We start from the raw sequence: 13,921 nt of genomic DNA, 5'->3' as shown, positions 1-13,921 counted from the left end.
TGAGGCCGTCATAGAGAAATAATAAAAATGAGTATACGGTGCAAATGATAAACAATAAATATGACAGTATTATATTTTAATATTTTTACTGTCAAGCAAAGACAGAAACTGTTCTATTCTAATATATATAAAAGATAATATTGAAGCTTAGTATTAGTGGACTCTGTTAAGGCGCGAACAAATTTCAATGTCGAAATTCATAATAAAAAAATCGTAAATTGCAACCTTAAAAATATCCATAGTATATTTTTTGTGTATCTTTTATAAAAGGGTGTTAAAAACATAAAATACTGTCAAATCCGACAAACGTCGCGTATATGCATGCCCATAATAAAACGACACCGTATTGTAACCATATTCAACTTGCTTATTACGGACATAAAACAAAGCCGTAACACTCGTTAACAAATAGTAAGGAATTATCAGAATTGTGATTTTTGAAGTGAAACTTTTTCAGGAACTAAGCCAGTAAAATTCCATGTAACATCTTTTACGAAAGCTTTTTAACTGTGCCACTGATTCTAATGAAATTTGCATAATTCTAAGGTTGAGAGTCGCTAAACAAAAATATTTAGTATTGTTGCGTTCCGATTTTTAGGATGAATGAGCCAGTGTAGCTACAGGCATAAGGGACATAACATATTCGTTCAAAAGGTCGATGGCGCATTGGCAATGTAAGGAAATAAGGTTAATATTTCTTACATCGCCAATGTCTATGTGCGGTGGTGACCACTTAACATCAGGTAAAAAAGAAAAAAAAAAATTGGGCAAATGTTATTCTATTTTTATTTACACTTTAGTAAAACAATGGAATAATAGTTAAACGTGTAATAATCGAATTAATTAAGCAATAATAATATAATTATTAGTATGATCGCAAAATAAATATAATGTTTCTGAAGTGTCGGAAATGAAAAACATATAAATCAAGCCCATTTTGCATGAAACCCACGTTGCATGCGATTTGAACTTTACACCGATTTTATTTATGGAAAGCCATTGGACTGTTATGGTTCAAAGCATCATAGATTTATATTTGATATTTACTTTACGTAGTATATATTCCTTTCCATACAGAAATACTTGTTCGACTTCGCATATAGTATATTGGTCTTTTTTTTCATTCTTTAATTTTTTATACAGCTATGAACTTTCTACAATTTAACGGTGGGAAAATTACTAAATATACTTTGATACAATGCACATGGCAACGCAGTGTAGACAGCATTTAATATCAACGACTTGAAAGGACCTGTTACTGCAAGTGAACATAGTACGTTTCGCTTGCCCTAGAATTTTGATCTCACGAATGAGCCCCTTGCCCGACAGAAACAAAAGTCGTTAACGAATTGAAAGCTATAATTAAATCAGAGAAAGTTAGTTTTAAATTGAAATCGATCCCAAAATTTGTACTGAAAAACAGACAAGAAAGCGAGTTGATATTTAATTATTATACAGGTCTAAGCTATTTTAAGTACCTAGCACATACGTAAAAGTTGATATTAAATTCATAAGTACTTGTGAAAGACTATTTAAATAATACTTTGATTTAATAAAATTTATTTCAAAATGTATACTGCAAATAAGAATACAAGTATATAAAAGAGGATATAATCAGATCAGGTTTTTTAAAAACTTTAATATCCTACTTGCATCTTTACTAATATTACAAATGCGAAAGTGACTCTGTCTTTCTTTAACGCTTTCATGATTAAGTCAATGAAGCGAAATTGATAAAATTTTAATATCAAGCCAGCTTGAAGCCCAAGGAAGAACATGCTACTTTTCTATACCTAACTTCTGTCTCTTGACACGAAGGCAAAGCAATTAGAAATTCCATCAGACTAGTTTAGTAGTTACATATATTTGTTTATACTTCATTCTACAACACAAGAAAATAATACAGAAAAATATAAAAAACTAAATAATATGTAGTATGTAGTATGTCTTCCAGCCAACCCAAGATAATCCATCTATATAAAGCTCGTACTTTAATACCACACAAAAATGTATTAGTAATTCATAGACTACACCAATATTACAATTTTAGTATTAAACATAATAAACAGGAATAATCTGCGCTTCAAATATTCCGCTAATTACAAGCAAACAATTATCACATAGATTCGATGTCGGATTTAGGTTTGTCATGATAATATTTTGGGTATGGAATTGAATTTTAGTTGTAATCTATTGAATGGTAAGTACTAGTATGTAAATATCCTAATACTGGGCTAAGGGCTTTTCCCTTTCAGAGAAAAAGTTTCTGGGCCATGGGATTTTTTTGAGGAAAATTTTCAAGCATATATACCACGCTCCAATGAGGGTTGTTGGCTACACATGTTACAGATATTTATCCATCACATGAAGATTTTGTCACTTAAGTTTCTCTTTCATCGCTAAGCACTGAATGAATGCTTATAGATACAGTTTAAGCATACAAAAATCGTTCCACAATTTACAGAAAAACCGGTGTACATACATAAAAAAATACGTACAGTCGAATATTGAACCTCATTTTTTTTAAGTCGATTAAAAATGAGGTTTTTTGCCTGCGCTTGAGACATCACCTTCGGTTAAAACGCACTTGTGCTATCCTCGGGACCATATCGACTTGACTGGATAAACTCGAGATGTATTAATAATTTATACTAATATATATATATATAATTATACTTGCACTATATTAATTATTAGATCCTTACATATGAAATTGGCGTTTTGTACGGGAGGAATATAAAGTCAATTTCTTTTTTTGTAAAATATATTTAATTAATCAAAGTATGCACCGTTGTTATCTATGCACTTTTGCCATCTAATAGGTAGTTCATTGATCCCGTTACTAAAAAAACCATGGGGCGAGAATCAGTAAACTCTTTGAAGGCGGTTTGGACTGCCGCATCAGAGTTGATGTTTTTTTCTTGTACAAAGTTGTCCAAATTCCGTAAAAAATGTTGGACCAAGGTCCGAAGAGTACGTAGGATGTCGCAGACATTCCAATTGCACCTCATCTAACTTAGTAGCTGTTTTTGTGCAGTTTTTGTGCAAGTTTTTTTTTTTTTTTTTTATAGAATAGGAAGGCGGACGAGCATATGGGCCACCTGATGGTAAGTGGTCACCAACGCTCTTAGACATTGGCATTGTAAGAAATGTCAACCATCGCTTACATATCCAATGCGCCACCAACCTTGGGAACTAAGATTTTATGTCCCTTGTGCCTGTAATTACACTGGCTCACTCACCCTTCAAACCGGAACACAACAATATCAAGTATTGCTGTTTTGCGATAGAATATCTGATGAGTGGGTGGTACCTACCCAGACGAGCTTGCACAAAGCCCTACCACCAGTACCATACCACCAGTACCACCAGTTTGTGTGTTCTTGCATTGTCGTGAAGCAGCAGTAACCTAGAGCGATTGACCAATATCGGTTGTTTAGCAGCTAGTTCTTCCTTCATGGTTTGCAGTTGCCGACAATAGATATCTGCCGTAACCGTTTGACCAGATTTTAGAAAGCTGTAGTAAACGACACCGGCGCTAGTCCACCAAACACTCACAAGTAACTTTTTCTGCATTACAATTACATGCACAAGGGACATAACATCTTAGTTCCCAAGGTTGGTGACGTATTGGTGATGTAAGCGATGTTTAACATTTCTTACAATGCCAATGTCTATGGGCGTTGGTGACCACTTATTTCTATTATTTCTATTTGCTGTTGTTATTTTATTGAATTGTGTTAATTCCTGTGTAGAAATTAACGGTCGTTTGTCCTTTGAAAATTATATCGATTTGAAGAAATATGATAAGTTGAGTTGATTTTGAAGTAAATTACATTTTGTGATTAAATCTGTGTTTTCTTTAAAGTTTAACGCTTCTGATTCCTAATACAGTATATTAATTATTAATAAGTTTGAGTTTATGTTATATGTATTCAGACTTGACATTTGATAATAATTTAATTGTAATGATAATTAACCATGATAATTTTTTAAGATTTTATAGAATAAATATACAGTCACCCTAATTTTGTAATTTTATAAAAATATTTGCATATCATTTATGTGACTAAGCATGTCATTTATGTAAATGTGTTTGTAAAATGTATATCATTTTATATTTCATGCAAATAAACTACTATTATTATTATTATCACAGACTTGTATATATTAAATACTATATTAATACAAAACTATATCGAGGTTTAATGATACAGCTGTTTCCCCTTTGTGGTACTTTAGTAAGTCGTCTGAAATTACTTGCCTAAATAATTCTTAACATAAATCACCAAAATGATGTACGGAAACACATATGTTCCCTCGGTTTTTATATTTTCCAGGACCCTTTATATGCTGACCCACCCATTACAAGACATTTTATTAAAATCTATCTTGTTATTATTGCGTGATGCTTAGCAACGCTGACGATATTTAAAAATTGTAACCATTTTATTGATAAAAAATACTCACAACGTTAACTTTTAAAAAGTATTTATTCTTATGTTATACAAATATGGAAAGGAAAAATCATTAAAAACAACATATATATTCAAAATAACTAAAATAAAAATTACATCAGTGTAAAACAAAACTTAATATGTCAAATTAATATAAACAGAGAAATCTATGTTCACTTATACACCCGCAAATAAATAAAGGTCGACTACCTCTTTATGAAGGCTTGTTCATAATAAACATTCTTAATTTCTACTTTCAATGAATTATTTTAAAGGCAAAACTTATGTAGGGTTAGTGATCAGAATATTATCCACCGTTCATAACAATGGCTGAAACGAATAAGGAAGTTTGATCGAACAGCATAGACGAAGCGGTGTTTCGCGTGACCGACAAATGACAAACAATTTGGCAAACAGAATCTTAGTTTGTTCACATTGTTCGTATTATATTTTACCGGCATTTCTGTGCATAAAAAATCGTTTTCTGTAAATGTTTTACGGTAGATTTTTTGTTTCGGGAAAGATTAGCGATTATGTTTCTGTAATTATTAGGTAAAAAGTTAGCAATTTAGGTACCATATTGCTAGTATGTCGTGGCCAGATCTCCGATATCATCACTAATAACTAACACGTGGCCAACTCACATTCATGAAATTGCTTGTTAAAACTGACCATATCGCTTAAATGTCAACGTTTGATATGTCAATCCACGTTTGACCATAATATCATTAATGCCAGGCTTCTATGATATCAAAGGCGTTAGAAGGGTGGATATTTATATATTTATTAGCGTGCCAGTTCTTAATTTAGGGACATTGTATTTTGATATTAAAAATAAATAATAAATAAGAATTTTAATCTTTGCATAATAAATAAAATTAATTAATGAATAAAGAATATAACTGTAATATGTTGTAGATATCGAGCTCAACATTATCAAGTATTTTGAAGTCTTAATTTTCTTACTTATTTAGTTTTACTTGATAACTCTAACAGGAATTCCAATTTCCGTCCGAGGTTTATTACTGGTCGTAGAATTTTTCATCATCATATATTCAATTATATATTATATATATACATAATATATTATGTACCTCGTTACCTTAATATTTAATTTAACTTCGTATTTAAGTCATATGATCAACGTTAAAGCCTTTATTCAACGTGAACTTCTCCACTCGACATAAAGTCGAGTATGTGAAAGAAGTTATGTGGAATAATAGTGTATTATTAATTTAGATATAGCTTTTCGCAAATCGCATGGAATATGTTTTCTTCCATGAATAGGCTTTTCTTTACCTCTGGAGGACGGCAGCCGGGATGGCCTCGCGCTGCCGTACGCATTAGCGAGGAGTGCGCGGGGGAGGGGGCGAGATTCGCCCCCTGATGAGAGCTCCGCCGATTCACGAGTGGAGCAAAGCACGGGACTGGCCACGGATGCGTTATATCAACACGATCCCGCACGTAGTTTTAGTGGGTAAGAATACCACATAACCCGGTTCCACCCCCATAGAACCCGGTTACCTTTCTGAAGGTACTGTGACAAAAAAAGGCTTTTCTTCCTGAAACTGTTTATGTAGTATGATAACTGTATGTTAAGAAATGTGAATGATTTATAGTAATTAAATTAGGTTTCAGAGAAGGGCTGGTTCATTTTTCGTCCAGTGCAACGGAATTGCGATTCAAAGGGGAAACGTGCTAGCCTTCTTATCACTATTCCACGCGGTAATAGCTTGTGCAGGAGTTAATTTAATAATTATAATATTTTAACTGTAATAAAAAATAGATTAGTGGTTTTAAGTATTATTTAATATCATAATAATCAATTGGGCAAACAAAAAATATCCTTGTTACATTCGTAATTATTTATCATACTCGATTTTTTAATACTGTACTATTATCTCGTCCATTTAACGAAACTTTAAAAACTTCATTTATGATTTTGTAACGTGCATATGTTTTAACTTAATAAAGTAACAAAAGTAACAAACGTATTTACAGTTTATATATTTTTAGTGTAAACGAAATATATAAAAAGGCACGTTTGTATAATTGATTATACTGGATGAAACGATCACGATGTTTGTGCTGTCGCAACAAAAGATGATAAAATTAAACACGAAAATTTTGAATTCAGTCCTTATTAAGATATAAATAAGGATTTAATAGTAAAAAACCTTCGGTATGGATTTAGGACGTTTTTTCGTTATATTCATTTAAAGTAAGGTACTAAATAACTGTAAAACAGTAAGAGTAGTCATTTTGTGAAAAAAATATGTATAGTCAAGCGATAATTAATGGTACTTTTAATGATTAATGCTTTTTTATTCTGAATAAATTAAAAACTAATAATCGCTTGAGTTAAACAAAATCGAAATAAGTATAATTTTATGATGTTGGTTCGAAAAGCATTTTGAAAATGAAACAACATCATGATATTATTTTTAAATATTTATTTAATAAATCCGCAATATACAAAAATTAAAAAATTAAAAATCATCAGATCGCCTGCGTTATTAAAAAACACACACACAATTATACCAAAATTCATCTCCTACGCGAGCATATTAAGAATAGTCAAACACACTTATCTCATATCTAAACGTTAACACGACCTCATTCGCCTTCAAAACCTACCCTACTGAAGATCTTGTAGGCGGCCCCAATGCAGAATCACGAACCCAATTGAGATTGGCAACGTTAATACGACGAGATAGGACCACGTCCGTGCTGATAGCGTGTGAATTTTTCGCTAGAAAATTCCGCTCTGATCGAAATTTTATTGGACCACAGTAGCAATATTTATACCGCGATAACTGGAAACGTGTCTTTTCGTCTCTTGTGAGGTTACGAGTTTTATTATACATTAATACGAGGTGTATCTTGATGTATAAATCATATATGAGACTGTTAACTCTTGGGTATATATTATGCATTCCATGAGATAATATTTTTGCACGACTTTAATGTTCTCGATTTAAATACATGTCTTATATTTTTATTTTTTGATTTTACTCAGTCATGGGTTTTGGGTTTAATCCAATTTGTTATTTCATGTTTACATTATTATAAGTATTTAATATTCTTCATATTATATGAAGAATATTAAATTATGAATATTTTAATCAAAATACTATTATTACTAAGATGATATAATTTACTTTAAAACTGACGTCACGTTTTAATGTGAGTCCTGTGTTTATCTACATACTTTGATATATACCTACTTATTCTAGCATAATACTGGCTATAAAATAAAAACACATATTTTCGTTTGAGTTGAGTATTGGAAAAGCCGAGATGGCCTAGTGGTTAGAACGCGTGACTCTTAACCGATGATCTTGGGTTCAAGCCCGGGCAAACATCACTGAATTTTCATGTGCTTAATTTGTGATTATAATTCATCTCGTGCTTTACGGTGAAGGAAAACATCGTGAGGAAACCTGCATGTGTCTAATTTCACTGAAATTCTGCCACATGTGTATTCCACCAACCCGCATTGGAGCAGCGTGGTGGAATAAGCTCCAAACCTTCTCCTCAAAAGGGAGAGGAGGCCTTAGCCCAGCAGTGGGACATTAACAGGCTGTTACTGTGAGTATTGGAAGATACTTAACTTTAACGGATTATATTTAATTACTGAAATAAGTGCAAATAATTCTGCAAAACTCATATTCAATCGTATCGCATTTTTATGCGTGTATCACTCGCTCACTGGCATTTTACAATCGGTGATCATAAATTTAATCATGTTAAGAGTAGAAAGATGAAGACACCACCTTCAAAATGCGAAGAAAAGAGCGAGACAATGCTATATATCATGTTGATATAAGGAAGAGATATCTATAATTCCATTTCCTAAAGATTGCCATATAAATAAATAAGTTCCTGATTGAATTTTCCTTTTCCGATTTCAACAAATCGAAAACTCAAACATCATCCTATACAAACATTTACATTGTAAAATCAACAGTTTGAACTGGGTTGTGTGGGATCGCATTCTAACTCCTGTTCCATCTCGGCTCTTCATTCAATGTATCGATGAAAAAATAACTTGGTGATCACTTACAAGCCTTCCTAACTATTCTATAAAAAACGGAATGAATTATAAACATATTATGAAAAATTAGTGGTGCCTGCCTCATTTTGAGTTTCGCTTAAGATTCTCATCTTCCAACCACTAGGCTTCCAGCATGTCGGCTTTTAATCTATTCTTAATAAATTCATTTTAAGATGCGGTACAAAGCTTATACGAGTCTCTTGCGAGACATGAATGCATGTAATACGCTGGCAGTATTAATATTTGCAGCCACATACTTATTAAATTCTTCTAAACTTAAATATTGTTATATTACAAAACTTTATTGTCGTTTAAATTTTAATTACATCGAACAACCTTGATTGAACAATTGATCTAAGCAAAAAGTTCTTTAAAGCTATTACCAGCCATTAAAATTTCTTATCGTAAATTCTTAAACTAAATTAATCTTTAAATATTTTTAACATAAATCTGTATCTGCAATATAATTTACAAATCATATACAATTATATGATTCTTATATATTAATTGAATTGTACTAAAACAACTTATATTGTTTGAAATACATTATTTATAAGTCTGAAATATTAATCGATAGCCCATTTCATGGTAAGCTGAAGTAAAAGCTAATTAATTCCTTACTGCTTGCAAAATATATAATTTCTTGTAATGTGAAGGGAATTGGAAGTTATTCCATATTCTATTAAATTTAATATTACGTAATATATTACTCTAGACTTAACTCAAAGTTGGTATTTACACATTTCTCAGAATATTTATTTTTTGTTCAACCAGATTTGTTTGTTTTTTTTTTTTATTTATTTATATTTTATGTTAGCGAGTGAGATAGAATTAAAAAAAAAAAACATAAAATAAAATAAATTTGAACTAACTAAGAATCGTAAGAAACTAAGAAATACATCCACGAACTCGAAGTAGACCAATAGATTGAACATCAAATTATTTTTCTTAACGAAAGACGAGATTTGCCGCAGTGGAATTCACGGTCCGCTACCTAATTGAACCTAATGCATTTTTTTACTTTTTGCTTTAACTTAAACAAACTATCATTTCAAATGCTTCAACATATTCACAGTTTAATATCTCCGAACAACTAATATTAAAAATGCGCTTAAGACTATCACTGTTTTGTTTAATTATCAAAATTCCAAAAGACTCGTGTTGTTTTCCTTCACTGCTTATAAGAAAAAATATATATGTTATTATTCATAGTTATTACAAATACAATTGCACTCTTACACAGTAGCGTACTAACTAACCACGAGCTTATTGTTTCAGAACGGTTGAACGTGCTATATGAACGTAATTGGACAAGACTGGTCCATGAACAATTACGCAAATTCGAATCGTCAATAGTTGCTGCGGCGAGGCAATCTGACTCCCAACCCGCTGAGCTAGCACTGGACACCAAATGGACATACTCCGGATCCCTGATATATTGTATCACGCTCATCACTACAATCGGTCAGTTACGCTGTTTCTCGACTACCTTAATTATTTGTTTTTAATCTTCTCTATATTTGTTATTCTTTTAAATATTAAATTGATATGCTGCATTTGTTATGACGTAATAAATGCTGGGTTACTTGTAAGTTCTTGGAAAAATTTACAATCGAAGTCAACTGTAACTATCACTTTAATTAAGGGGCCAAATTAAAGGGGTCTCCCTTTACTACCATTAAAATATGTATGTATTTTTGAAATGAATAAAAGCTTAGAATGTAAAACGATCAAACATTGTAGTACATGTTTAGGGTTTTTATACAGTCTAATTAATTAATTAATAACATTCGAGAAATCCTATATAAATGATATGCGGAGCTCATTGGAATTAGCAAAATTTAATTTGATTAATATTTTCTTAGGATATGGCAACGTTTCTCCTCGAACATCTGCTGGCAGAGCAGCTACAGTAGCGTATGCGGCGGCTGGCGTGCCATTAACACTGGCTTGCTTGGCAGGCCTCGGAGCATCTTTGGCAAGACTGGCAAGACTAGCGTGGCTACGAGCTACTAAAAATAAAGTGCCTAATACTTGGAGAAAAGATGGTGAGGTATGTGTCGATGATCAAAATCAAAAAGGCACTTGGACCAACTCATTTGCAGTGGTAACTTATCCTTGAGCGCGCAAAATTACAAATTTCAACCGCGCGAGCCTTACAAGCTCCTCTCAACGCGCGATCTTATTTTAACATCTACGACGACTGGTATTATTGTATTTTTTTTCATGTTGCATATAATTTATAAATTATTTATTCTTTATCAAAAATATGATAATTAATACAAAGCGCTGTCAAGTTTTTTCTGTATTCCTCTCGTCTCAACAGCGCAGCAGCGACTCATTTAAGAAATAAATATATGTTTGAAGTAAGTAGTCAGCACCAAAAGCTTTTTATTGTTATAAAAATAAAACGAAAGGGTTTTATAAAAATTTCGAAGGCTGCTTTCGATTTTATTTGTAAATTTTATTATTCATTATCCAGTCTTTGTAATAAAAACCTACTCGTATAGTATTACGAGTATTAATAAAATAAATGTCAATATTAGAGATTATTTCGTGTTTTTTTTGTATTAAGAAAATTTTTTTTTTTAGTTTTTGATGTGCCGTAACCCTTTAAAATGTAATGTAGTTACATTTTAAAGATACACTTTTTATTTTTTTACTTACTAGACTAGACTTGTATACTTAATAGATACACTATTTATTTTTTTAACTTTGAACTAGATTTTCGCATGCAATATCATGTAAAAGATTAGCAATTTTGCTTTGTCTTACCAGTTATTCAAATATAATGGAGATCGTTGTGTCACGACTCGTTCAATTTATTTCGCTCATTAAAAATTAATTATAATTGTTAATTCAAATTGCTATTATCCAATAATGAGATTGCCAATCACATAATAGTATAAACTTAAAAAACTAACTAAACACTAAACTCTATTTATCTCCCAACAAAGCAGTAAGGATTTATAAAACAAATTAATGGGTAATTGCTGCTTAACAGGTAGTAGCTATATTTATTTACCATCATTCTAGTCAATTGTTCTATTCTCAATTAATTAAAATATCATTTCACAATGAGTACAGTCATGCTCTTTGGGAACTCACTTCGTATCTCACTCGGTCGATATGCTTTTTTGATGCATATCCTTTAATTGTTATAATTATTTTTATAGTCAATGACGCATATAATATTCTGATCTTTCACAATCGTATTCTGTGTCAAGTTTAAAGATTGTTTTCCATTCTTCATTCTGTTATTGTAACAAAGACAAATAAGTAATGAACAATAATACTATTATATTTTCCTATATAAAGCTATTTATAAAAAAAAAAAAAAAACAAATTACTCATTTATATCATTATCTTATTCTGACAAATACAGATATATTTTATATGAAAAATTAATTACGTTTACGTTTTGGATATTTAAGGCTACATGTGAATGTTACAAAGTGACATTTTTGCATCATTAATCATCCTGTACCAATTTTGAATTGAAACTTTTGTTCGCAGCTCGAGAATCATTTTCAATTACACGAGCAACAACGTCTTCTTCCGCAACCAGCAGAACATAATCAGTACACTTCGTTTCCTCCACGAATGCATAAATCACCTGGAATTGTGAAAACAAGAGCTGGTGATAGGGGACAGTATTCACAAGTATTTGAAAAAGCACCGATGAGTCCTAGAGCTGCGACCTTGGGACGGGTGAAGCGTAATGCTTTATCTGATGGTGAGAACCTAAAAACATCGTTTAATATAATAGTATGTAGTAAATCATAATTCGGAGAATTATTACTCCCTGAGGAATTGGAGCGATGCAACATCAAAAGGTTTTAAAATTGAAATGAGCAATACCTTCTCCGGCCTTTAATGGTAATATGAAAATGAAATTTTGTATTTGTTTAACTGACAGAGAATTGAATATACAAAAGCTTGGATTTTATTAATAAATAATTATTGTACAAATAAGAATGGCGTTAGGTTGACGAATTTAAACTATGATTTTGGGATAATATGTTATATAGTTTGATAAATTTTTAGATTTCATGGATTTTAATCAAAGTTTGCGGATTCTTGCCTTTTGTATGCTTTTATGCTATTAACAGAAATACTTCTTTATGTAGCTGCGAAATACTCGCATGCTACTATGTTACTTTTTTATGCATTTTCAGAACCACAAACGTCGTCAGCACTCCAAACACAGACACTCGACCGTAAGAGATCAGCAAACAATATTAAGTGTCTCGCGACAGTACATGGTCCTTCACGAGGCAGAGGGAGAGGTACGATACAGCGACCTCGAGGAGCGGCGATAGAACAGCTGATAGCCGAAGAATGTGGGGAAATATTCGTGAACCGGAGTCAGGAAGATTTAGATGATTCGGAAGATCCCGATGAAGGGTAAAACTGTTGTTTTTATTGTTACTTTATTACATGGTCCTACATAAATATGTAAACAAAATTTCGATTTATAGAAACAATTCAACTCTTGTACAGGGATTAGCTAGTAAAAACAATTTTTTTGAATCAGTATTTATTTTATAAACTTTCAACAGGATATGCCCACACGATACACCGTCAAGAGTGCCTTTGATATGGAGTGAAGAAAACCACAAGATGAAGAGTTGTGCTGTGCCTAGCAGCAGTGCTTCCACCAGCGTACAGCACCAGAATCATAGTCTAGAACATTGTCACGTACCAGTTGGAATTGTACTTTTCCTTCTCTTAGGGTATATAGCGGTTGGAGCTGCCATTTTCTCAGTATGGGAAAATTGGAGTTTTCTTGATGCTGCCTATTTCTGCTTCATAGCATTAGCTACAATTGGTTTTGGAGACTTTGTCCCAACCAGCTTCTTGACCTTAAAGCAAAGTACCGAAAATTCTAAGAGTGAATACATTCAAATGATCGCGTGTTGTGCATATCTTGTATTTGGACTCATATTGATAGCAATGGCATTTAGTCTTCTACAGGACGAAGTAGTCGCTCGATGTACGCAACTAGCCAATAGTTTAGGTCTCACCCGACAATGACAATATGAGAAGAGCGATTCCAGCTCAACAGATAATCAATTGAGGATGTTATGATCGTTGTTGTAAGGAGTTACTACATGATCCACCTTTTTTCCAGGATCTGTTCTGTACTTCTTATTATTAGACGTTGTATCTCATGTTAACACTGTATAGATAAATATCATTATTTTCTCATATCTGCGTAAATCTAACTAACTATGAGGAAATTTGAAACTTTTTACAGTATTTTTACTCAAGGAAAAAAGATTTGTGATGTAAATAATGTAAAAACTTATTCATAAAAGCAAGGCTGAAATTGTAATGAAACAATAAAATTGTGTGAATTGTAATTTTCTTTTACTAAGCCCCCACCATTCTTCACATTGTCGAC

The 13,921-nt window shown here is 32.0% G+C and overlaps 1 protein-coding gene across 1 annotated transcript in view; it reads left to right on the top strand.

Moving 5' to 3' along the window:
• Positions 1-13,714, top strand: part of LOC126773807 (uncoordinated protein 58-like) — a 159,833-nt gene extending 146,119 nt beyond the window's left edge. The window contains exons 2-6 of the mRNA XM_050494996.1: positions 9,793-9,978; positions 10,380-10,567; positions 12,031-12,250; positions 12,693-12,921; positions 13,077-13,714. Of these exons, the coding sequence (XP_050350953.1) occupies positions 9,793-9,978; positions 10,380-10,567; positions 12,031-12,250; positions 12,693-12,921; positions 13,077-13,551 (1,298 nt within the window). The 3' untranslated portion in view covers positions 13,552-13,714. The remainder of the gene's footprint in view (positions 1-9,792; positions 9,979-10,379; positions 10,568-12,030; positions 12,251-12,692; positions 12,922-13,076) is intronic.
• Positions 13,715-13,921: the final 207 nt, after the last annotated feature.

The sequence above is a fragment of the Nymphalis io genome, chromosome 15, assembly GCF_905147045.1.
Source record: "Nymphalis io chromosome 15, ilAglIoxx1.1, whole genome shotgun sequence".
NCBI lineage: Eukaryota > Metazoa > Arthropoda > Insecta > Lepidoptera > Nymphalidae > Nymphalis > Nymphalis io.
Note: the sequence above shows the minus strand (reverse complement) of the source record. Positions and strands in the feature narration are given on the sequence as shown.